At 38.6% G+C, this 25,259-nt stretch overlaps 1 protein-coding gene across 1 annotated transcript; it reads right to left on the bottom strand.

The window, feature by feature from the left end:
* Positions 1-1,323: 1,323 nt before the first annotated feature.
* rhbdd1 (rhomboid domain containing 1) lies at positions 1,324-24,866 on the bottom strand. Its single transcript, XM_057829065.1, has 8 exons — positions 24,498-24,866; positions 19,215-19,387; positions 13,118-13,397; positions 10,063-10,195; positions 9,896-9,984; positions 4,092-4,142; positions 3,887-4,015; positions 1,324-1,896 (listed from the first exon to the last, which is right to left on the bottom strand). Exons 2-8 carry the CDS (start codon positions 19,365-19,367, stop codon positions 1,787-1,789), a joined length of 945 nt encoding a protein of 314 aa, XP_057685048.1. The 5' UTR covers positions 19,368-19,387; positions 24,498-24,866; the 3' UTR covers positions 1,324-1,786.
* Positions 24,867-25,259: the final 393 nt, after the last annotated feature.

The following is a 25,259-nucleotide window of genomic DNA, read 5'->3' as shown; positions in this document are numbered from 1 at the left end:
CACATTGAGCATGGAGAAAAGAAAGAAGACCAAAGAACTGCTTGAGGACTCGAGAAGCAAAATTGTGAGGAAGCATGGGCAATCTCAAGGCTAAAAGTCCATCTCCAAAGACCTGAATTTTCCTGTGTCTACCATTCGCAGTGTCATCAATAAGTGTAAAGCCCATGGCACTGTGGCTAACCTCCCTAGATGTAGGCGGAAAAGAAAAAGTGACAAGAGATTTCAACGAACGATTGTGCGGATGGTGGATAAAGAACCTCGACTAACATCCAAACAGGTTCAAGCTGTCTTGCGGTCCGAGGGTAAAACATTGTCAATCCATACTATCCGTCTGCGTCTGAATGAAAAAGATTTCTATGGTAGGATACCCAGGAAGACCCCACTTCTGACCCAGACACATAAAAATGCCAGGCTGGAGTTTGCCAAAACTTACCTGAGAAAGCCAAAAACGGTTTGGAAGAATTCATCTGACCAGAGAACAAAGTAGAGCCTTTTGGGAAAAGGCATCAACATAGAGTTTACAGGGACAAAAAAACGAGGCCTTCAAAGAAAAAAACACGGTCCCCACAGTCAAACATGGCGGATATTGCCTGATATTTTTGGGGTTGCTTTGCTACCTCTGGCACTGGACTGCTTGAACGTGTGCATGGCATTATGAAGTCTGAAGACTACCAAGAAATTTTGCAGCATAATTTAGGGCCCAGTGTTAGAAAGCTGGGTCTCCCTTAGAGGTAATGGGTCTCCCACCAGGACAATGACCCAAAACACACTTCAAAAAGCACTAGAAAATGGTTTGAGAGAAAGCATTGGAGACTTCTAGAGTGTCCAGCAACAAGTCCAAACCTGAATCCCATAGCCCACCTGTGGAGAAATCTTGAAAATGGCAGTTGGGGAGAAGGCACCCTTCAAATCTCAGAGACCTCGAGCAGTTGGCCAAAGAAGAATGGTCTAAAATTCCAGCAGTCCATTGTAAGAAACTCATTGATGGATACCGGAAGCGGTTGTTTGAAGTTATTTTGTCTAAAGGTTGTGCTACCAAGTATTAGGCTGAGGGTGCCAATACTTTTGTCCGGCCCATTTTTGGAGTTTTGTGTAAAATGATAATGATTTAAACATTTTTGTTCATTCTATTTTTTGTATAAATGAAGATACCGGTATTAATACCAAAACATTTGTCATTGCAATCATTTTCTGGGAGAAATCAAGCATTATCTGACAGAATTGCAGGGGTGCCAATACATTTGGCCAGCAGTGTAAATGGCTATAAAAACACTATGCTGCATGTGAACACCATGCCATCTGAATCATTGTAAAAATCGATTCATTGAACATTTTTTTGTAATTATCATCTTTATTACATTCTTTCAATCATCACAATGCCACATCACATTCAGGTTGGAATACGGTCTCCAAAACAGTGCGTATGTGACTGCTCATGCGGTCTGTTTGATCACAGCGCACTGTTTCAAGTACACCAATTAACCACACCCGCTGTAAACCGCAGGAACAACAACATGTCACTCTGCAATTGTGCTAAAATACAGCTCAAACGTTAGTTTAGACTCTGCCAAAAGCTGCCATCACCTCAGGAACTGGCAGTACCAGCCCACATCCACAACCCCTTAGTTGGGAATTGATTTGGAGTCCAAACAAAGTTACCCCCAAAGAAATGCTCCTCGTGATTAATAATATAAAGTTAATAATAGGCCACATAGCTCATCAGCTTTTAAGGGCGAGGCTGCGTGCCAAAATTGTATATATATCCGAGACATCTCTTCACGGCTTTTCACAACAAGCCGTCCAATCGCATCAGCCTCCTGGCACGGAGCTCCTTATCTGTCAAGCGGATGCCATACGGAGGATGACCCGTCAAAGGTGAGTCCCCGCGATGTCGCCCTGAGAAACATATTATTATCAGCTTCAAAGAATATGATAACAAAAAAGGGGGAAAAAATGTGTGGACTTCAATTATCGTTGATGCTTAAATCGCTTTTGTGTTAGCCCTTAACATCTCAAATTGCATTGTATATATGCAGTGGGGAGAACAAGTATTTGATACACTGCCGATTTTGCTGGTTTTCCCACTTGCAAAGCATGTAGAGGTCTGTAATTCGTATCATAAGGTCTCTTCAACTGTGAGGGACGGAATCTAATACAAAAATCCAGAAAACCACGTTGTATGATTGCTAAATAATATATTTGCATTTAATTGCATGAAATAAGTATTTGATACATCACAAAAATCGAATTTAATATTAGGTACAGAAACCTTTGTTTGCTATTACAGATGCCAAACGTTTCCTGTAGTCCTTGACAAGGTTTGAACACACTGCAGCAGGGATTTTGGCCCACTCCTCCATGCAGATCTTCTCCAGAGCCTTCAGGTTTCGGGGCTGCTGACGGGCAACACGGACTTTCAGCTCTCTCCATAGATTTTCTATCGTTTTCAGATTTAGTGACTGGCTAGGCCACTCCAGGACCTTAAGATGCTTCTTATAGAGCCACTTTTTAGTTGCCTTGGCTGTGTGCTTTGGGTCGTTGTCATGCTGGAAGACCCAACCAGGACCAATCTTCAGGGCTCTCACTGAAGGAAGGAAGTTGTCAGCATCCATCCTCCCCTCAATACGGTGCAGTCGTCCTGTACGCTTGGCAGAGAAGCAGCCCCAAAAAATGATGTTTCCTCCTCCATGTTGCACGGTTGGGATGGTGTTCTTGCGGTTGTACTCATCCTTCTTTTTCCTCCAAACACGACAAGCCGAGTTTAGACCAAGAAGTTCAATTTTGGTCTCATCCGACCACATGACCTTCTCCCATTGCTCCTCTGGATCATCCAGATGGTCAGTGGCAAACTTCAGACGTGTCTGGACATGCACTGGCTTCAGCAGCGGGACCTTGCGTGCGCTGTAGGATTTGAATCCATGACGGCGTAATGTGTTTCCGATGGTTTTCTTCGAGACTGTGGTTCCAGCTCTCTTCAGGTCATTGACCAGGTCCTGCCGTGTAGTTCTGGGCTGATCCCTCACCTTCCTCATGATCAGTGATGCCCCACGAGGTGAGATCTTGCATGGAGCCCCAGAACGAGGCAGATTGACCGTCAACTTGAACTTCTTCTATTTTCTAATAATCGCTCCAACAGTTGTTACCGTCTCACCAAGCTGCTTTCTTATTTTCCTGTAGCCCATCCCAGCCTTGTGCAAGTCTGTTATTTTATCCCTGATGTCCTTACACAGCTCTTTGGTCTTGGCCATTGTGGAGAGGTTGGAGTTTGTTTGTTTGAGCATGTGAACAGGTGTCTTTTATAATATATATATATATATATATATATATATTATAATATAATAAAAGTGCCGAAGTAACGTTTGGATAATTATATTTTATAATTGTGAATAATTTATTTGGTTCTATAAAACGAGTTGTTAATTGTTATTTGGTTAAATAAGACAGGATTGCTATTTGTTCATTCGGGTTTGGTGGGACGGGTTTGTGACATCATGTCGTACTGTATAAGTGTGGGCAGCGAGGGATGTTTTTTGAGTGGTAAGTCGGCGTGACGGCAGGAAGTATTAAAGATAGAGCTAATTTTTTGAACTACGTTCTTCTACATTCTCTCTTTCTATCGATCTCTCAGTTGCTTTCTTTAGTTTGTATTTGCTGTCAAGCCGTGGATTTTGTTGCATTAAAGAACGGACGTAAGGAGCAGCGTGAAAGTTTTTCTTCCCCGCTGACCGCGGTGAGTGAAGGGAGAAGGAAGAGTATAGCATCAAATTTAAGGGCTTTTCATAGTGGATTCTACAGTCATATTATGTATATTTCTTCATTTAACTATTGTAGTTTTAGCCTTAAATGTTAGCTTTCATAACATAGCAATTGTGTCCGCTGCGGCTACCTGTGTCACGGAGACTGTCCCTGATGGCCGCCGCCAGCTGGTCTTCCTCCGTCATCCCACTGGTGTACCGCGACGATGATCTCTTGTCCATCGTGGACCGACTGCCTACGGAGTGTCTGCCGCTGCAGCCTACACGTGCGCATGTGTTTCAAAGAATGTCATCAAAATGGATTTTAAAATTAATTGAAAAAGTTTTTAATGTTACCAGAGGATTTGAAGGATGTTCTAGGCATCAAGGTGTTGGATGACATCATCCCTGTTGAGAGAATATACAACATGGATATGTAGTAGGCAGGTGCGTCAAAATCGTTTTTGTTGCTGGCCATATCGTAGTATTTTTTTTTCCGGAGGGCTATCATGTCAACTAGTAGAGTAGCAAATGAGTAACAACAATTATGATAATCCTTTACAGACATTGTTGACATGAAAATGTAAATGGTCCAAATTCCAAATCTTTTTTCAGATTCTTAAACTTTTGGCTGTCATTGACTTTGATAGACGTCCAGTCCATTCAAAGTAGGAGAGGCTGGCAGCAATTAAAAAAACAAAAAAAACAAAGAGAATCAATCCATAGACTTCACTATCAGTTGACGAGACAGCTCCCAAAGGCTTCCCATCAAAGGGGCCGAATGCAGAGCGTCGCGGCAGCTTTCACTGCGATAAACTCAAACACACGCTGCTTTCTGACGCCGGATTTAGGTGGAAACAGGATGAACATTTTAGTGCATAGAAGCAGGGCTGTCAACAGACTTGCAGGGGCCCGGGGACAAGAGACCATTATAGGGCCCCCCCCCACCCCTGCCACCGGCTTAACGCTTTGCAAGCAATGACAGTGTAAATTTTCAAATTAATTCATTTGAGATGGACCATTCAATTTAACAGACCGTAACGTAATGTGACACAATATAAACAAACAATTTCCATCTATTGTCCCATGTTGGCTACAATACAATACAACTGAGGGTGCTATGTCTGCCTGTTAAGCAACAAAACTAAACATCTTGTGCCTGACCCCTCCACATCCCTGGGGTTATCAAGCCCTCAAACAGTGATGCGCCTAGATTTTTTGACAGCAGAGTCATTTATAACATCAGTTAAATCCAGTTTTTTAGCAAGCTCACGCTAAATGGAGAGCATGGCTAGGTTGTTAAACCTGCCCTGTGATATGGTGAAACATAGGTAGTTTTTTATTATTTTCATTTTACTGACGGCTTGCTCTCCTCCAGCTACAGTCACTGGTAGGGATGGGAATCGAGAACCAGTTTCTATAGAAAACCTGCTCCGCGTGTTTCAATTTAATGGAATCGTTTGGCAGTTTTTCTTACGATTCGCTTATCGATTCCGACCAGAACGATTTACGTCACCTTACTTACGCATGCTACGCACATTCGATTCAGCAAGCAAGATTACATGAATACTCAAAGAGGGACCACTCACCAAGCATAATCTGGAGATGTCGCCAAGCGATTTTGCATTGAGTTTCATAGGCTATGCGATTATTCATGAGACTACTTAAAGAAATGATGATTTTTCCCAAAAAGTCTATTAATGGGTCTATCATATTCCTCGTCGAATACTCTTTAAGAAATATAACATACCTGCATCTAAATAATCCCAAATGATTTTATTAGCAATTTTAATAGTCCTGTTAAAAGGGGTTCCTGTGTATACGTTCGTTCCCATGGCAACCAGTCAGTTACCTTCTCTCATTGTCGTACGTCACACGTGCTGCGTATTCTGGGACCGAGAATAGGCGTAACGTGCGCATTTCGAGCAGAGTACGAATGTAAGTATTTCCTCTTCATGTCATAAAGTTCATATGATAAGTTAGAGCCTTTATCAGCTCGACTGTTTTGTGTTTTTACCGATACGTCGGCTGGTTGCTCCCGCTCATTCTCGCTACGTTGTTTACATTATATTTGCGTTGCACATTTGTGTTAAGAGGAAATGTATTAGTTTACCATCTTAAGATGATGTTGTCCATCCATATGAGTGTAAAGTGCTTCGTTTTCACCACTTTTATGGCCAAGATACCGCACGTGCTTCCGGGTTGTGCGCGCGCACTTGTGCCCCCCCCACCTTTGTGTTCAATATACTGTGCGAGTTATGTATGTGTGTTACTGACTACCTTACAGTCAATTTTCATTGTTTATTGCATCCGCACTAATATGATATAATTTTCTTTCCTTTCAGAACCACACATATAGCCACACATGCCAGTCTTCTTCCACACATATACATCAAAATCTTTCCACGCATGCTCTCATCTGCTCATTGAGTGATTGTCATATCAAGTGCCATTGCCTGTATATAGTTGTGCCCGTTGGCAAGTTGGATTAAAAGTTCCAAAGACCAACTCCACCCTCTGCTCCTTGTGTTCTAACAGACAACCCGAGGCAAATGAACCATAAAACATATTGAACCCAGAACCTCATATAGTCCATTAGTCCAAATTACAATCGATAAAGAATCGAATCGTTAAGCAATATCGATAATGGAATTGGAATCGTAAAAATCTTATCAATTCCCATCCCCACCTTTAAACACATTGTTGACATGAAAAGGTATCCAAATCCTTTTTTTTTTTTCAGATTCTTAAATCTTTGGCAGTCATTGACGTCTAATCCATTCAAAGTAGGAGACGCTGGCACTAACTTTACATTCAAATAATCAGGTGATTTTCGGCCAACTTCACGTTTTTTGGCAAAAACTAGTAATCTAGACATTTTTCCGTCCATAAAAAAAAATGGGCTTTTACGTGTTTTATTTTACTTATAGACTTCATAATGGTATTGACGGGACACGGAGCGCGGCCCGATTAATAGGGGGCCTATCGCCATCAAAGCTGACCAAGTGGAAACACAGACAAAGAGCTTTTTACGTTGAAAATTCTTGTGAATAAATGCTTAAATCCCTGAATTCTTTATGGATATGGACGTAAAAAAGTCTCGATTCTTTGTTAAAAGAGCAAAGAACCGGGCAGTTAGCATTTATTTTACGTAAATATTGGAACAATGATGCCAATGCCGTAGCAGCTAATTTCTCCCATTGATTTTTTTCACAACGTTTCAAAATGCATGCATGGTACAAAAAATATAATGATGACTTTGAATCCTCAACAAATCACTCCTGAAACAATCCTTCCTGTTTGTATGCGGTACAGCTTTCTTACTTTTGTCCTAAATCTGGTGTTGAATGCTGCATGTGTCGCTATGACCGACTGCGAATAACTGAAGCGGATTGTGGGATGGACACCCTGCTTGAAGGCGTTGCACAGTCAATCCCGTCAATACCATTATGAAGTCTATGACGTAAGATTTCAATCTAAGAACGACTAGGGTCAGATAGAAGAGAAGACGTGCTGTGGCAATAGTGACATCGGAATTCAACCTAAATAAGTTGCGATTGTATATAGAAAATTCAATATTTTCTTTTGCTGAGTAAAATTAAGATGATTCTGCAAGCTTTCCCCAAGGATTAAGTTTCTGATGTGAAAATTGAGTGATTTATTAGCTGTTGAAAACTTATGTCAAAATTGCACTAAATTAAAAAAAAGTCGCTAGTTCAAGCAAAAACGTACATGTTAAATATTGCGATTGATCCTGAAAATAGATGATTACCTCTGCATTTGGCGATTTTTGTGCATCTAGCGTAGAATCTGAGAACTTTATAACAATTTTAAGTACGGCTGTCAAAATTATCGCGTTAACGTGCGGTAATTAATTTTTTAAATTAATCACGTTAAAATATTTGACGCAATTAACGCACATGTCCCGCTCAGACAGTATTCTGCCTTTTGGTAAGTTTTACAGCAAGGCTTTTTGTGCTGTCTAACAGCGAACTCTTGTGGTCGCTTTGCGACATGGTTTATTGTTTTCTTGCCAGTTCAATATGGCTGCAGGACGTCTCATGCTGACGCCTACGTTGTAATGTTGTGCTCATATGATCCTTGGACAAGCTTTGTCCGTAAGTATGGTTGTTGTAAAGAATGTACATATTATGTTAGTAAGTGAAATGTTATATTTTTTGCATGAGACGCTTTTTGTTTATGTTTAGTGAACCTGTATAGCGTGCTAAGCTAACGTTGTTGCTAATGCAATGCTTGTGTACTTTTTTTTTTGTAGTTTTACGTCGGTCTAAAGAGGACAATGGTTTGAGGCCGTTTTATTAATAAATCAGATGAAAAAGGAAGAAGTCTGATTATTAAGGCGTCGTTCACTAGCTGTCTAGCTTTGGAAAAAGTAGACGCTTCGGAGTGAGGACAGCATAGACAGATTTAAATGACAGTAGAGTGAAATGCCCACAACAGTCCTTATGTACCGTATGTTGAATGTATATATCCATCTTGTGTCTTATCTTTCCATTCCAACAATTTATTTTACAGAGTATATATATAATTTACAGAAAAATATGGCATATTTTATAGATGGTTTGAATTGCGATTAATTGCGATTAATTACGATTAATTAATTTTTAAGCTGTAATTAACTCGATTAAAAATTTTAATCGTTTGACAGCCCTAATTTTAAGTTTTGTTATACCTATATGAAAATTAAGTAAATTTTATCTGGGAACTACTTTGAATTTTTTGATGGCGCTACTCATGGAGACTCATATAGACCCTACCCACCGACGTCACAAAACCACGTGCTCGCTGTATGGTTCCGCCCACTTGTCCATCATTTTGTCTCTGTATTAGCATTGGTTTCAATTGATCGAGGAATATAAAATGCATTTCATGGAAGACCCGGTGCTTTCTGATGCCGTAAACTCACTGGATGTGTTGCATAAAAGGCGTTATGTGGAAAAGCTTCGTCCTATACAGTCGCCAGATCCATATTTGATGCCCAAATCGATGTTTTTCGACCCACTGTCTTCGCCCTGTCTGCCTGACATCTGCTACGCTGATATTTACAATTATCTTGTCCACACAAAATCAGCCTATTCTCACGAAAATTTGAAAAAATTCAAGAGCTTGGAGGCTTATAAATACTTCGTTGCTGGTTGGGTGAAACAGGTCCTCGTCCACGAAAATTCGGCAGGAATCTATCTTGTGCTTGGAAAGGTGAGTTACGAAATTTTCAATTCAAAATCTTTTGTTATTGCTAACATCCACTGTCAAGTCTAATGTATTTCATGTCGTTTGTCAATGGAGTTAAGGCTTTTAATGTTTATATGGTTTAGCGATAGCACTCTCACTACATACATACGTGTATGTTGTCGGCGATTAGCCTAGCAATGATCTTAATTGTGGTTATTTGTCAGCCCAAAACCCTCTAAGTATATCTTAAATGCATCTTACCGGATATAAAATGACTACTACATAGTCTGTGGTGATTTTTTGGTGCCCAGTTTTCACGTCGAATTGCAGCCGTCCATTTCGCTCTCCTCTTTGGATCCCTCGGAATACGGTAAAACTTCAAGTCTCTCCTTCCATCTTCTCTGTTAGTGCAACCAACAGCCACACACGCCTTCACCATTTTGATTATTAATGTTAAGGAGCAGAAAAACACGCCGTAAATAGGAGGAATGTACGTAGCCGTAACAGGTTAACACTATGTTTTTACGGACAATTGGGTGGTACCATTCAGGAGAGCGGAGTTGTGACGTCACGTGGGTAGGGTCTATATGCCTAAGGGAGGTGCCGGCTTTGGTTTTACGTCACTAGCAGCTTTGGTTTTGAAAATATTTGAATTTTAACTTTTTGAAAATAGCCCCCCTACTGAGCGGCCCCGTGCCCGGTTTCCATCAACTGATAGTGAAGTCTATGGAGAATCATCCGTGTTAACTCACTGGTTGCCATTCACGGCATATTCATTGAGCCATTTTATTTGAATTTCATTTTAGTGAGAAACATGAATTTGAAGCAGATGAGGTCCTTAAGTAGGCTACACAAAAGTGTTGTATCACAACTTATCGTTTGGAACTCTCTTTGGCATTCAAATAGCAGTTAGCAAAAATTTGGAATAAGTTAATTCGCAAATATATTTCCATCTGCTGTCCGCTCACCTGCGCACATCTCCATCACCTTTTTCAGCGGTCCGGTGGTGTAGAGCAGTCCCACTAGGATGCCCGCCAGATGACCAACAAAGGAGGTCCTGGTGAACAGAAAAGACAAGGACAGGTTAACGTCTCCTCCTGCTGGCCACTTTCCCTCATTGCGACTCGTGACTTGCCCAGGTGTCGTGATGTGGATGAGGATCAGCTCCACCCAGCTGGCGTAGCGGTTGGATATCGGGAAGCCCAACAAGTAAGTCACGCTGCCAGGGTGGTAGTGATTATTCAGGACCTTCAGTGCGAAAATAACCCCTAAATCACACACAAATGTTAATTAGAAAAAAAAAAAAATCAATTCATGCTAAAACACGATTACACTGCTGGCCAAAAGTATTGGTACCCCTGCAATTCTGTCAGTTAATGCTCAATTATAGAGGTAGATTTGTGTCATTATTATTCAATCCAAAAAAAAAAAAAGTTGCTTCAATCAAATAAAAAGTTGCTTCAATCAAAATATATATTTTCAATCAAAGAAAAAGTCACTTAAATAAAAAAAATAAAATTAAAAAAGTGTTTGAATGCAAAAATAAATTTGAAACTCAAAATAATATATTTGAAAATATTTTTCTTTGAAATTTTATTTTTTGATGGAAGTCTTTTTTTTTTTATGATTGAAACAACATTTTTGATTGAAGTCATGTAATTTTGCATTTGGACCACATTTTGGCTAGGACATTTGTGTCTTTATTATTCAATCAAAAAATAAGTTGCTTCAAACAAAAAAAATATATATTTTCAAAAGAAAAATCAATTAAATCAAAAATTTTAAAAATTCAATTGTAGAAAAAAAGGTTTGAATGTGAAAAATATTTGAGACTCAGAAATTCGCATTTGAACATTTTATTTTTCATTCAACTTTTTTTGAAACTTTTTCCACTTAAAAAAAAAGTTTAGAACTTTTTGCTTTTCAAAAAGTGACACTTCAATAAAAAAATATATATATTTCAAATAAAAAATACATATTTTTGCAATTTTTTTTTTCTTTGATTAAAAAGTTTTTTGATTAAAGCAACTTTTATTGCGATTGAATGATTTTGACACAAATGTCTTACCCCTAATATGGCTCAAACACAAAAGGGATCGCTTCAAAGAAAACAGTCTGAATGAAAAATAAAGTGTTCAAATGCGAATTTCTTAGTCTCAAATATTTTCTCACATTCAAACCTTTTTTTCTACAATTGAATTTTTTTTAATTTCTGATTGAAGTGATTTTTCTTTTGAAAATATTTTTTTTTTGTTTGAAGCAACTTATTTTTTGATTGAATAATAAAGACACAAATGTCCTAGCCAAAATGTGGTCCAAACGCAAAATTACATGACTTCAATTGAAAATGTTGTTTCAATCAAAAAAAAAAAAAAAAAACTTGACTTAAATTAAAAAAAAAAAAAAAAAAATTCAAAGAAAGTTAACTATATTGTTTTTGAGTTTCAAATTTATTTTTGCATTCAAACACTTTTTTTTTTTTTTTGAAGTGACTTTTTCTTCGATTGAAAATATATATTTTGATTGAAGCAACTTTTTATTCGATTGAAGCAACTTTTTTTTGATTGTATAATAAACACTAATGAAGACTACCTCCTCCTAAATCTACCGCCATTCTCAATTTCTACCAGAAAATGATTGCAATTACAAATGCTTTGGTAGTAATAGCTTCATTTATTTTGCTTGCAATGAGGAAACACAAAAGAGAATGGAAAAAAGATTAAATCATTTTACACAAAACTCCAAAAACAGGCCGGACAAAAGTATTGGCACCCTTTGAAAAACCATGCGATGCGTCTCTAAATTTGTGTAATTAACAGCACCTGTTACTTACCTGTGGCACATAACAGCTGGTGGCAATAACTAAATCACACTTGCAGCCAGGTAAATGGTTTAAAGTTGATTCAACCTCTGTCCTGTGTCCTTGTGTGTGCCACATTGAGCATGGAAAAAAGAGAGAAGACCAAAGAACTGTCTGAAGACTTGAGAAGCAAAATTGGGAGGAGGCTTTGGACAATCTCAAGGCGACAAGTCCACCTCCAAAGACTAGAATGTTCCTGTGTCTACCGTGCGCAATGTCATCAACAAGTCCCATGGCACTGTGACTAACCTCCCTGGATGTGGACGGAAAACAAAAATTGACGAGAGATTTCAACGAAAGATTGTGAAAATGGTGGATAAAGAACCTAGACTAACATCCAAACAGGTTCAAGCTGTCCTGCAATCCAAGGGTACTACAGTGTCAACATATACTATCCGTCGGCATATAAATGAAAAGGCACTCTATGGTAGGATACCCAGGAGGACCCTATTTCTGACCCAGAGACATAAAAAAAAAAGCCAGGCTGGAGATGGTCAAAACTTACCTGAGAAAGCTAAAAACGTTTTGGAAGAATGTTCTCTGGTCAGATGACACAAAAGTAGAGCTATTTGGGAAAATTCATTAACGTACAGTGTACAGGAAAAAAAACGAGGCCTTCAAAGAAAAGAACACCGTCCCCACAGTCAAACATGGCGGAGGTTCCCTGTTGTTTTGGGGTTGCTTTGCTGCCTCTGGCACTGGACTGCTTGACCGTGTGCATGGCATTATGAAGTCTGAAGACTACCAACACATTTTGCATCATAATGTAGGGCCCAGTGTGAGAAAGCTGGGTCTCCCTCAGAGGTCATGGGTCTCACAACAGGACAATGACCCAAAACAAACTTCTAAAAACACTAGAAAATGGTTTGAGAGAAAGCACTGGAGACTTCTAAAGTGGCCAGCAATGAGTCCAGATCTGAATCTCATAGAACACCTGTGGAGAGATCTGAAAATAGCAGTTTGGAGAAGGCACCCTTCAAATCTCAGAGACGTGGAGCAGTTGGCCAAAGAAGAATGGTCGAAAATTCCAGCAGAGCATTGTCAGAAACTCATTGATGGATACCGGAAGTGGTTGTACGCGTTATTTTGTCTAAAGGTTGTGCTGCCAAGTATTAGGCTGAGGGTGCCAATACTTTTGTCCAGCCCATTTTTGGAGTTTTGTGTAAAATGATAATGTTTTAATTTTTTTTTTCATTGCAAGAACATAAATGAAGATATTACTACCAAAGCATTTGTAACTGCAATCATTTTCTGGGAGAAATTGAGCATTACCTGACAGAGTTGCAAGGGTGCCAATACTTTTGGCCAGCAATGTATGTTTACACTCCACCTGAGAAGCCAACAGCGCATGCCATGCTGGGTGTCTCTTCCTGGGTCAGGTAGGTAAGACCCAACTCCAACGCCAGGTAGACCACACCGGTGAGCAGCGAGAAGATGGCAAGTATGGACGCGAACCAAGTCGAGCCCAGAAGGCTTTCCAGCCGGATACTTTTAATGAGGAAGGAGGCCATGTTGAAGTAGAGGTGCATGCTGTCAGCATGATGGAAAGGAGACAGGAAGAGGCGGAGCCACTCGCCCATGTTGTACACCTGATGGACACTCAAACACACCTGCCAGAGATGCGTATTACGTAAATTATTGGCTGCCACTGATAAAAGAATAAAACGATGATAAAAACAAACTGTTTTTACACTGAGCACACAGCAACTTTGGCATTTACCTTTACAATTTAACTCGAGGTAGTTTTAGGCATGTTCTAAGTCAGACATTCAAAAAAAAAGTGAGCTTCCTAACATAACCGTTGTGTACAACTGTACTGTTTTAAGTACATAAAACTTCAAGTTTTTAATAAAGGTACCGAAAATATAAAAAAAGAATTTCTCAGTACACAAATCAGACAAAAGGCCTGTTCATTCAAACAAAAAAAGTCATGCTAATTGACTTTTTTTTTTTTGTGGGCGAAGCGCTGATACAAATGGCGTTACGGATGCAACAAACGATTATTTTCATAATCGATAAATCGGACAATTAATTCAACGATTAATCGGATAAATGTCACTTCTTTTAATTACCTTAACAAATTTACCTTGAACATAGACTTCATAATTTATTGACGGGACGCGGGGCCAATTAATAGGGGGGCCTGCATAAATCCCTGAACCCTTTATAGATATGGATGTAAAACTGTCTCGATTGTTGGTTAAAAGCAAAAAAAATGTGCAATTAGCAGTTCTTTTACGTAAATATTGCGAAGTATAATGCCAATGATGTAGCGGCTAATTTCTCCCATTGCTTTTTTTCACAGCGTTTCAAAATGCATGCATGCTACCAAAAATGTAATAATTACCTTGAATCCTGGCACAAATCCCTCCTGAGACAATCCTTCCTTTTTGTATGCGGTACAGCTTTCGTACTTTTTCAACCTAAATCCGGCGTTGGATCCCTTCATGTGTTGATTAACTGCGACCAACTGTGAATAACTGAAGCGGATTGTGGGATGGCCCCCTACTTGCATGCATTTTGAAACATGAAAAAAAATCAATGGGAGAAATTAGCTGCTACGGAATTGGGGTCATAGTTCGCAATATTTACGGAAAACAAATGCTAACTGCACGTTTTTTTCCCGTTTAATCCAAGAACTTAGACTGTTTTACATCCATATCTATAAAGAGTTCAGGGATTTAAGGATTTATTCACAAGAATTTTCAACGGAAAAAGCTCTTTGCTTTCATAAGGCCGCTGCCACATTTGCTTACTGACTAGCCTCATAGGTCGCAATATTTACGTAAAATAAATGCTAACTGCACTTTTGTGTGTGTGTGTGTGTGCGTTTAACCAAGAGTCAAGACTGTTTTACGTCCATATCTATAAAGAATTCAGGGATTTAGGCATTTATTCACAAGAATACTCAACGGAAAAGCTCTGTTTACATATGGCGGCCGCCAAATTGACAGACTAGCATCGTACTTCGACATATTTACCTGAAATAAATGCTAACTGTACGGTTTTTTTTTTTGGCTTTTAACCAAGAATCAATACATTTTAGGCCATATCGATAAAGAATTCAGGGATTTAAATATTTGTTCACAAGAATTTTCAACGGAAAAATGTCTTTGCTTTCAAAAGGCCGCCGCTACATTTGCTTCAATCAATCAATCAATCAAATTTATTTATATAGCCCTTTACAAAAACCCGAAAGGCCCTCAAAGTGCTTTACAACAAAACATGGCTCAAGATAAATAAAAGGCAGGAAAATATTATACAATGACATTTAAAAAATAAAGTAAAACAAAGAGCGCATCACAATAAAAGTCCAGCAAGTAAAACAATAAAACCGATAAAATCGAAAAACATTAAAAAAAAAAAAAAAAAGTCCTTAAGCTAATAAAACCAGGCTATCCTAATCTTTGTAAAAGGCGAGTCTAAAAAGGTGCGTTTTTGCTTACTGACTAGCACCATAGTTCGCAATATTTGCGTAAAATAAATGCTAACTGCATGGTTCTTTTGCTTTGAACCAATAACCGAGACTGTTTTACGTCTACATCTATAAAGAATTCAGGGTTTTAAGCATTTATTCACAAGAATTTTCAACGGAAAAGCTGTTTACATATGGCGGCCGCCAAATTGACAGACTAGCATCGTACTTTGACATATTTACGTGAAATAAATGCTAACTGCGCAGTTTTTTTGTTTTAACCAAGAATCAAGACATTTTAGTCCATATCTATAAAGAATTCAGGGATTTAAACATTCATTCACAAAAATTTTCAACGGAAAAATGTCTTTGCTTTCATAAGGCCGCCGCTACATTTGCTTACTGACTAGCATCATAGTTCGCAATATTTGCGTAAAATAAATGTTAACTGCACGGTTCTTTTGCTTTTAACCATAATCGAGACTGTTTTAAGTCTACGTCTATAAAGAATTCAGGGATTTAAGCATTTATTCACAAGAATTTTCAACGGAAAAGCTGTTTACATATGGCGGCCGCGACATTGACTGACAGACTAGCATCGTACTTTGACATATTTACATAAAATAAATGCTAACGGCAATTTTTGTTGTTGTTGTTGCTTCTAATCAAGAATCGAGACTTTTTTACGTCCACATCCTTTAAGAGTTCAGGGATTTAAGCATTTACTCACAATAATTTTCAGCAGAAAAATCTCTTTGTTTACAATTGCCGGCCGCTAAATTTCCTTACTGAGTAGTAGTGGTGTCAACAATAATCGATGCGGCGATGCATCCCGATGCGGGGCATGGACGATTTGATTCGATGCGGGCAAGAAGCCGAATCGATTCAGCGCATTTTAAAATATATAAGTACATTCAAAAATCTTCCCTGCGCAATTCCGGGGATGCAACGGATTTGGTTTCCTCATTTGTATTATTATTCTCATGTTTGATTTTTTACACATTGCATAACTCTGGTCAAGTTTCCCACCAACCTCATAGAAGCCAAAATGTCTCCAGATGTCTGCTTTCAATGTGTTAGGTGCATCAATAATCTATCTCGCTCCCTCTTTCTCCACTTCAGCCATTGTTATGTTATGTCCTATCTCTTAGAGATTAGATCTTGTGCCCGAACCCGAACGGGTCGGATCCAAAATGATAAACATTCACGTTCGGGTCGTGCCGCCGTGCCAGACTAATAAATTATTAAAAAAAAAAAAAAAATGGGATAAAACCCAGAGCAGGCTCTCTGTATTGTGCATTTGCTTGTGCACGCACATGAACGCAGTGGCGCCGCCTGCTTTTTCTTCTTCTCCTCCCGCGATTCGTTACAAAAGACACTTTTATTTATGCACACAAAGGCAACACAAATGTGATCCTTTTGAATCTTCTCCTCTGTGTGTCTGCAAAAAGCATGATTCAAAAAAAAAAAAAAATTATATTAAACTTTCCCAGCGTTATTTCGTTGTGTAAAAGCTTTTATAATGATCATAAAAATATGTAGACTATTTAAACATTAAGAAAACTTGCGTTTTTTCTGCCAACTCAAAGAAATGAAAATAAACTGCTGCCACTGCAGTTTTTTTCTGCGTCATTCCAACGAATAACACACAAAAAAAAAATAAAATAAAATAAAAAATTCGGGTTTTTCGGGCTGGGCCTGCAAATCTAATTAATTGATCGGGCTTGGGCCGGGTCGGGCTTCAATACCAGCGGGCCGTGTCGGGTCGGGCTGGATTTTTTAGGCCCGATCTAACCTCTACTATCGCTCTGCTCTCGATTGCAAAAAACTGATATTTCCTCATGTTCAAACAAATTGTTATGGCTGCTAAAATTCTGCTGCACTTCATTTTAATTCATTATTTTTCTATTGTTATGTGATAGTTACTGATTGCATTTCTAAGTTGATTGCACATATATAGTGGGCTAGGCCTACATTTTACTTTTGTTCAACATTGCAATTTAGTTGATGTTTTGTTTGCAACTGAACTGATCCCTGGATTTATATTGCGATAATGATGGTGCTGCACTACAATATTTTCTTTGTCGTTTTCTTTAATATTTACTTGAATATTTTTATTGATGGGTCGTTGTGACTAGAATACGGTGACTGTTATTACTGATTTTGCACAGTTCAGATGTTGCACTGTGTGAAAGGCTGCTACTGTGTGTAAAAAAAAAAAAAAAGAGAGAGAAAGCCCTGGTCTCATTCAAAGCACTAATTAAATGCTGTGATCAGTTTTTTTTTTAACATACATATGTATGAAAGTATTTTCATTTGACTTCAACCAGGAGTGACACAAGAGCCAATAAAAAGTTGTTTAATGTCTGACCGTTTGTGTTGCCTCATGATTCACGAAAAATAGGCTTTGCTTTAGAATTTTAATGCATCCCAGGCATTAATGCATCGCGATGCATTGCCGAATCGAACCGAATCGAATCGTGACCCTCTGAATCGAATCGAATCGTGGCCCTCCGAATCGTTATCGAATCGAATCGTGAGGGCAGTGCCGTTGCACACCTCTGTTGAGTAGCCTCATTGTTCGCAATATTTACGTAAAATAACTAATAAAAAAGCTCTTTGTGTTTCCACTCGGTCAGCTTTGACGGAGATAGGCCCCCTATGAATCAGCCCCCCGCCCCGTGTTCCATCAATACATTATGAAGTCTACGATACAGTAATATTGATCCAGCAACCCAACCTGAGTGTCGCAGTAAACTCTCGCTCTCTTCCCCTAATGGCGTGCGCGTGCAGCCTCACAGTACACACAAACAAGGACCCAAACAGGACCGCTCGTAGCCGCAGGCAAAAATCATCAAATTCGTTGTCAACTAATTTTTTAATCGAGTAGTTGTTGCAGCCTTAGGTGCCACTGATAGAATGGTGCCGATTTCATAATTTTTAGAAGATTGGTGATCGGTCAATCACTAAAAATATAACCAATCTTGCCACCGATAGTGTTTCACGTCAGTTAGCCACATAAGCCTGCTAGCATTTGTTTGTGGACATTTGAGGTCAATAATGTCAGCATGTAAGTGTACTTGTTGGGTATTTCATACTCTCACGACCCCAACCAAATGTTTACAATTGCAACGTCTGCCGCTACATACCTATAGTGACATTCCATATAATTACTGTGCGGCGACTAGATGGCCTCTTTACTCTGGCTTTCCTTTGTGAGTGAAGTCAGGCTTATATTACCTGTTCAGTGAAAGCTCATATTTGGCTGACGTTTGAATTGTTCCAGAATTGGAAGGTATTAAAATGCGAAAACTCAAAACACTTGAAGACCTGATCTAATTTAGTAGTTTTCTACTGATAATAAATATATTCATTTCGTTAAACATTGTGATTTTCTGTTGTACTTCCACATTTTAATTTGCCAGCCTCTTCCAGTTCAGATGGACTGGACGTCTATCGCCATCTATTGCACTGAAGCGCAATCATTCAGATGGATTTGACCAGGGCCGGCCCAGCAGATACGTAGACTATGCAGCTGCTTAGGGCCCCTGACCACTAGGGGGCCCCCAATCTGGCAATTCTTTAATTTATATTCTATTTTGTTTACTACAGTTTGCTTTATTTGACTTTTGTGGGTTTTGATACTTGATTACAAGCTTAAAAAAAACTAACTTCTTTCTTTCCTCTTTTAGAAAAAGGTTTGGCGCTATCTACTGTAAGTACTGACAATCATTTGGGGTGAGAAGTTTGAACTATGCAGTGCAACAAAATCTGATTAATATACATTGCATGTATGGGTTTCACAGTACACTGTGACGAAATGGTGGGCCAAAAATATGGGCCCTTTTGCATTATTTTGCTTACGGCCCCCAAATGGCCTGGGCCGGCCCTGGATTTGACGGGTATTGCTATTAATAGCAGTGAATGAGTTTATATTGATCAACCGTTCTTTTGTAAGCTGCACTAGATAAATCTGAATTTAGATTGGATTGGCTAAATGTGTGTGGTGTACCTTGTTGAGTTCAGCTGCAGGGAGGAGGAAGAAGTAGGTGTTGAGGCCCAGCATGGCCAAAGTGACGGGGGGGATGTTCTCCAAGCCTACCTGGTAGAGCTTGAAGAAAAGCAGCAGCAGGCCCAGGTGCGGGCTTCGCTGACGGCCACGCATCCTTCTGAAGTCTCTTCTGTCTGGATCATTAGTTTTTGAAACAGACAGCAGAAAAAAGTAAAATGCATGCTGTATATTTCCATATGTTCAAAATTATTCGCCATATTATGTCAACTGTAATGTTGACATTACTGATACATTGCTAAAAGTCCAAATGTATATATGGCGGAAAACACAGACAAGGCTGAAAAACAGTTTCTGCTCTCGCACCCCTCTTTAAAATAAACTGCTGTATTTCAAGCCAAAAGAACTGTTGTATTTGATAGAACAATATGTCTATATGCTGCCATAGCAGTTTAATGGCGCATTAAGCCCCTGAACTATTTTTAACTGGTCTGTTTTACCCTGGAACCCCCGTTTACAGACGTCGCGCAACCGCTTTTGTTTTAACCTAACCATAAAACGAAGGTAATTATATTTATTATTCAAAATGTCTGTCATTTTTAGCTTAGAATCATCAATTTATGTCTAATATTTTGTTTAAAAAAGAACAAAAAAAACGACTTTATAAAATTATTCACTCACTTAAACTTTTAAACAAATTACGTCACAATGATAACAATGGTGTCTGTAAAAACGTCACGGATATCTACCTCATAACTATAACTTAATTCTATTTTTTTTTTATACTGTCGCATTTTCTCCGATGTTAGATAATAATCGATCCAAAAAAAGAAACATTGAGGAAAAAAACATTTAAAATGTTAAATATATGAAAAAGAAAATCTCCACCACTCCTTGATGTCTGCGATTTCTGCATCGCGACCCTTGTTGTATTACCATGTTTCACCCATAAAATCCCCCCAAAATCCAGCTGTGGCCATTCATAGCTGTGTCTTGACACTCAGCGATACATGCTAAATGGAGTTTTGGGATCGAAACAAGGTAAATACGCGATAATATCGCATTAAAGTCATGGTGTCTGTAATTCTGCTCTCGCATGCTCTCACCTCCAGACAGGGTTTTCTGTTTAAAAAAAAATTAAACAAAAAAAAAAAAAATGCCCACCTGTTCAAAATGTTTCTTCCCCCAGAAAATTGAGATTTTAAGCTTTCCAATGATGTATCATACATGCATATCGGACAATTTTAAAAGTTGGCAAATTTGGGGTCTCAGAGCGGAACTTAAAGTCGCCTGAGTGTTTTTCCCAACTATTTTTAATTTGTCCATTTTACTCTGGAGACCACTGTTTACAGACGACGCGTAACCGCTTTTGTTTCAACATAGCCTTAAAAAGAAGGTAAGTAATTATATTTATTATTCAAAATATCTATCATTTTTAGCTTAGAATCATTAATTGATGTCTAATATTTAGCTTAACAAAAAAAAAAAAACGACTTTATAAAATTATTCACTCGCATATTAAACAAATTACATCACAATGAAAAAAATAGTGTCGGTAAATAGATCACGGATATCTACCTCATAAGTATTGCTTAATTGTATTTTTTTTTTTATTACTGTCGCATTTTTCCCCAATATCTCAAATGATAAATAATTGATCCAAACAAAGAAAAATTGGAAAAAAAAAAAAAAGTTTTAAAGGGTAAATATTTGAAAAAGAAAATCTCAACCACTCCTTGATGTCTGCGATTTCTGCATCGCGACCCTTGTTATATTACCGTGTTTCACCCATAAAATCCCCAAAAAGTCTGGCTGTGGCTATTCACAGCTGTGTCTTGACACTCGGTGAGACATGCTACACAGAGTTTTTGAATCGAAACAAGGTAAGTACGCGATCATATCTCGTTAAAATCCTGGTTTCTTTAATGGCGTATCGCAAGCAACACGTCACTTTTGCTCATTAATATTCATGACATTAGCAATTGTGGCTAAGCGGTAAAACCTCCCATTTGTCCCTAATAGTAAATGAATGGAAATAGTGTACGAACGAGATGTTTACTGAGCTAAACCTACCAATTCTGTCCGAAAATGATGTCCCTGGTGCCAAATTCACTGGTAAAGATGTAGAAGAACATACAAATGTTCAGTTAAAGAGATGGCTTGAGTGTCGAGGGCTGAAAAAGACTAGCCGACCTGATCCAGAGTTAGCTTTTTTAATCGACATCTTTTTCTTGTGTGCATTGCCTTACGCCACTGACAATTCTCCTGTTTCAACAATCTATCTATTACCACCATATGCCCTGTCTTTCTTATTATATCCTCTGGTCGTCTTATGCCTCTGACCATTCGTGGGGGCAATTTATATTGCTATTTTTGTGCAGCGATCGCAAATGCTACTAAGTGACAGCCAACAAACACTTTTAATTTTTTCACAATTTTTCCTCCGAGTTTTTGCTTTCGGGAAAAACACATGAAGAAAACATCCTTCATATGTCGTAATGTCTAGAGTTGTTTCTTCAAGTTCCATAGCAGCTGTGTTTGATCGGCATGTTTTTTTTTGAAAGATTACCGGAAAAAATAAGCAGAAATAACATGGATTGTATGCAAGGGCGTGATGATAATGTCCCACTTTCGTGTTACGATGGCGACGTCATGGTCTAAAAATAGCATTCGTGCAGTACGCTATTATGCTGTCTCATGCACTCACCTTGAATTAGGGTTTAGGTTTTTTTTTTGTGTGTGTAAGTGCCCTCCTGTTCAAAATTTTTCTTCCCCCAGAAAATCGAGATTTTAAGCTTTCCAATGATGTTTCACACATGCATACAGGACAATTTTGAAATTTAGCCAAATTAGGGGTCTCAAAGCGGAACTTCAAGTCACCTCATTGTTTTCCGCCAAATATATTTTTGATTTAACACTTTTGCCAAGACTTCAAATAATCTAAATACTCTTGTATTTTCAGTAAAATGACTGGAAAACTTTTTTTTCTTGACTGATATTTATTAAGCTTGAGAACGATAAACCGATACGACCGGATATCCGGTTTTGCAGGTGAGAGATACAGCTGTATCGATAGTAAAGTTACCATTCGACAGAAATTATCCAACAAAATGACGGTCATATAGTAAGCTTTATTTATTTTTTTTTCATAAAAAAATAAAACATAATATTGGTATGAAATTTTGTTGTTTAATTTAATCTTTAATCTTTTTTATATGTTTGAAATACTGTACGAACACACACAACAAGTGTTTACTATCGTATCGTTTTCACTCTGTATTGAACCGTATCGTTCTTAAACTGTATCGAATCGCTCGGCCTTAAAAATGTATCGTTTTTTAATCGAATCGTAACCTGTGCATCTAGATCAGGGGTCCCCATCTGCCGGGCCGCGGATCGGTACCGGTCCGTGGTGCATTTGCTACCGGGCCGCACAGAAATAATAATTTATAATTTAATAACGACCGCATTCTGGCAGAATTAACCCTGTGCCCCTGCTTAACACACCAATATCTCTGTCTCCTCTAGATATAATACTACGGGATAGATTACAATGTCGTCATAGAAATCCATTGATTGGACTGCTAGCAGTACATATTCTTTGTGTATATAATATATCTATGTGCGCTTGTCCTCGATAATAACGTATTGCTAGGCCGCGGGCGCAGCAGCAGCACATTTGTTCCCGGAAATAATTAACCCCCACACGAGCGAAGATGACTGGAAAACAGACGTCTTTGGAGATATTTTTGGAGAAAAGGGCACCTGATGAGCCTACAACCTCGAAGACCCACGAACTGCGAAGGAGTGGATTCTTGACCTGTTTGTGAATAAACCGAGTGATTCGAGCATGTCTGTGCAACAGTAAGATCAACTTGTAGAGATCGCAACTGATGGCGACCTTATTAAACGTACATTTGAGACAACAACTCAACCGAGGTTCTGGATTAAAGTCTTTCTCGAATATCCTGATATCGCTACAGGAACATTGAAAACCTTGCTACAATTTCCAACATCGTATCTTTGTGAAGCGGGCTTCTTAATTAATGTTTAACAACAAGGCGAAGTCGTTAATGGTGAGAGCAGTGTGAAGTTGTTGTGTGCAGCTTACATGGCAGGATGTATCTGAGGAGAACTTTTCTACAAGTCCTTCCATGATCAAACGTAAGTTAATATTCCTTTCTTTCGAGAAAGTTTGGAGTGTTTACTTTGGAATCGCTGCATTTGCGCATTTAGCGGCTATGTTTAACGTTACGCGCATGCGCAGAACCGCATCGTTGCAATTTTTGATAGGTTGAAAAATTTGTCAAAACACCGGTGTTCGGCCATTCCTTACTACGCGGCGAAACGTCCTACACAATGCTCAGGGCGCTTGCGCATGCATTCACACGCATGCGCACATCGGTTAGAGGCGGCGATTACTCACTATTTTTGTTTTTATTTAGTTATTTAGAACCTTTTCACAGCCTCAAAGATACTTTTTGCATGTATTACCCTCTCATACTTTTAACCATTGTGGTTTTTTGTGTTAGCTTTGAAGCAGTTGACCACATTAGTCACGTAGCGTGTTTAAACCGTCCTTATTTGATATAACTACATTTAAGAATTTTCTGCAGGCATTTTTTTTAGTACCTTATTCCTGTATGCATCTAAACAAAACAAGTTTAGAGCGCACGGTAGTACTTTAGGTGTCAAATTCGACTAATGTGTTTCGCCGATGTAGGATATTTTGGCAGAACACCGATCCGTGAAAAAAAGACCCAAATAACACCGGTCCGTGGTGCAAAAAAGGTTCGGGACCCCTGATCTAGATACATATCGAATCGGCTTCATGCCAGATATTCCCTACCCTAATATTTATTGACGTCCAAAAGCAGCTAATGAGTTAATTTATGAAACAACATTTAAGCCATTAGAACAGTAGGAAGGTTGTCCGTATGTTCTTATAGGTTGAGGGTTGTAAATGGTTATAAACCCAAGTTACTGTATGTATGGTCAACATAAAAAGTAAAGATTGTTCAGTTTCAGGGAAATATCGATGGCAGTCAAGGAGTTAATGCCCTTGTTTCGAGTCCACACGTTGCAGGCTAATGTTTACAATTGCTTTGCATCGCCTGTCCGTGTGATAACCCAAATAAATAATTGCCAAATAACTCTTTCAGACAATTTACACTTTGGTGAACACGCTGCTTGGTTGTAAGATTGAAATACCGTTCATCAGTTACAGGTGCTAGTAAACTGTAGAAAATTTCGTAATATGTAAAACGGAAGAGAAAAAAAACTTACTTTCGTTTTGTGTTGGTTCTTCTTCAAGCGCTAATGCTCAAGATAACAACTGAAGTCTGTTGAATATGTGACGTTGCTTCGAAATAATGCGGCGACAGAGACGAATTCGGAAAATGCACGTCATCGTTGATGTTTGGCGCGGCTGATGAAATATAGCTTCACGAAAGGAAAACTACGGGATTACACTTGCTTTATTCCAGGACGTAGTCATATCCATTTCGGTAAACGTTTGCCAGTGTACTCGTGAAATGTTACAGAAATTTGTAGTTTGTTTTATTTTGGAATATTTTGAAATGTTAAAGGAGCTGTCCTGTATAAACAACCTCAAAATAAATTCTCACTTTATAAAACATCTGTATTCTGCAGTATTTGTTGTTGAGTGTGAACTTTGAAGCAACTTCCTTTTGTGTGTTTGTGACATCACTTCCTGGTAGGGTTTTGGCGGCCTTACTTTTCAAAATTGTATAATATTATTTATTTTAAAAAATAAACAAACACTTCAAAAGGTAACATCTTAACTTTTTACAGCATAGTCTGATAATTATTTTCGTCCAAAAATCTCAGTAACAAAAGGACAACAAAATAGACCCCAAATGCAACTGGTTAGCCCAGGAGTTAGCCACAGTCTCTTCTTCAAGTATGAAAATGGGTCAGAGGTTAAAATGGTGAGAAGGTTGTGGAGGAAATATTTTCCGGTACACTGTACAACTAGGGCTGTCCCAAACGACTAATTTTCTCCCGATTAGTCGGCCGACTATTTTT

This window comes from Corythoichthys intestinalis, unplaced genomic scaffold (assembly GCF_030265065.1).
Source record: "Corythoichthys intestinalis isolate RoL2023-P3 unplaced genomic scaffold, ASM3026506v1 HiC_scaffold_23, whole genome shotgun sequence".
Taxonomy (NCBI): Eukaryota; Metazoa; Chordata; class Actinopteri; order Syngnathiformes; family Syngnathidae; genus Corythoichthys; species Corythoichthys intestinalis.
This window is presented reverse-complemented; position numbering and strand designations above follow the sequence as displayed.

Coding starts and splice junctions, on each gene's coding strand:
- rhbdd1 (XM_057829065.1), bottom strand. CDS start 19,367: ATGCGTGGCCGTCAGCGAAGCCCGCACCTGGGCCTGCTGCTGCTTTTC. Junction 13,398..19,214: donor CTGCAGCTGAACTCAACAAG/GTACACCACACA, acceptor CATCTCTGGCAG/GTGTGTTTGAGTGTCCATCA. Junction 1,897..3,886: donor GGACAGTCTCCGTGACACAG/GTAGCCGCAGCG, acceptor TATGTTTCTCAG/GGCGACATCGCGGGGACTCA.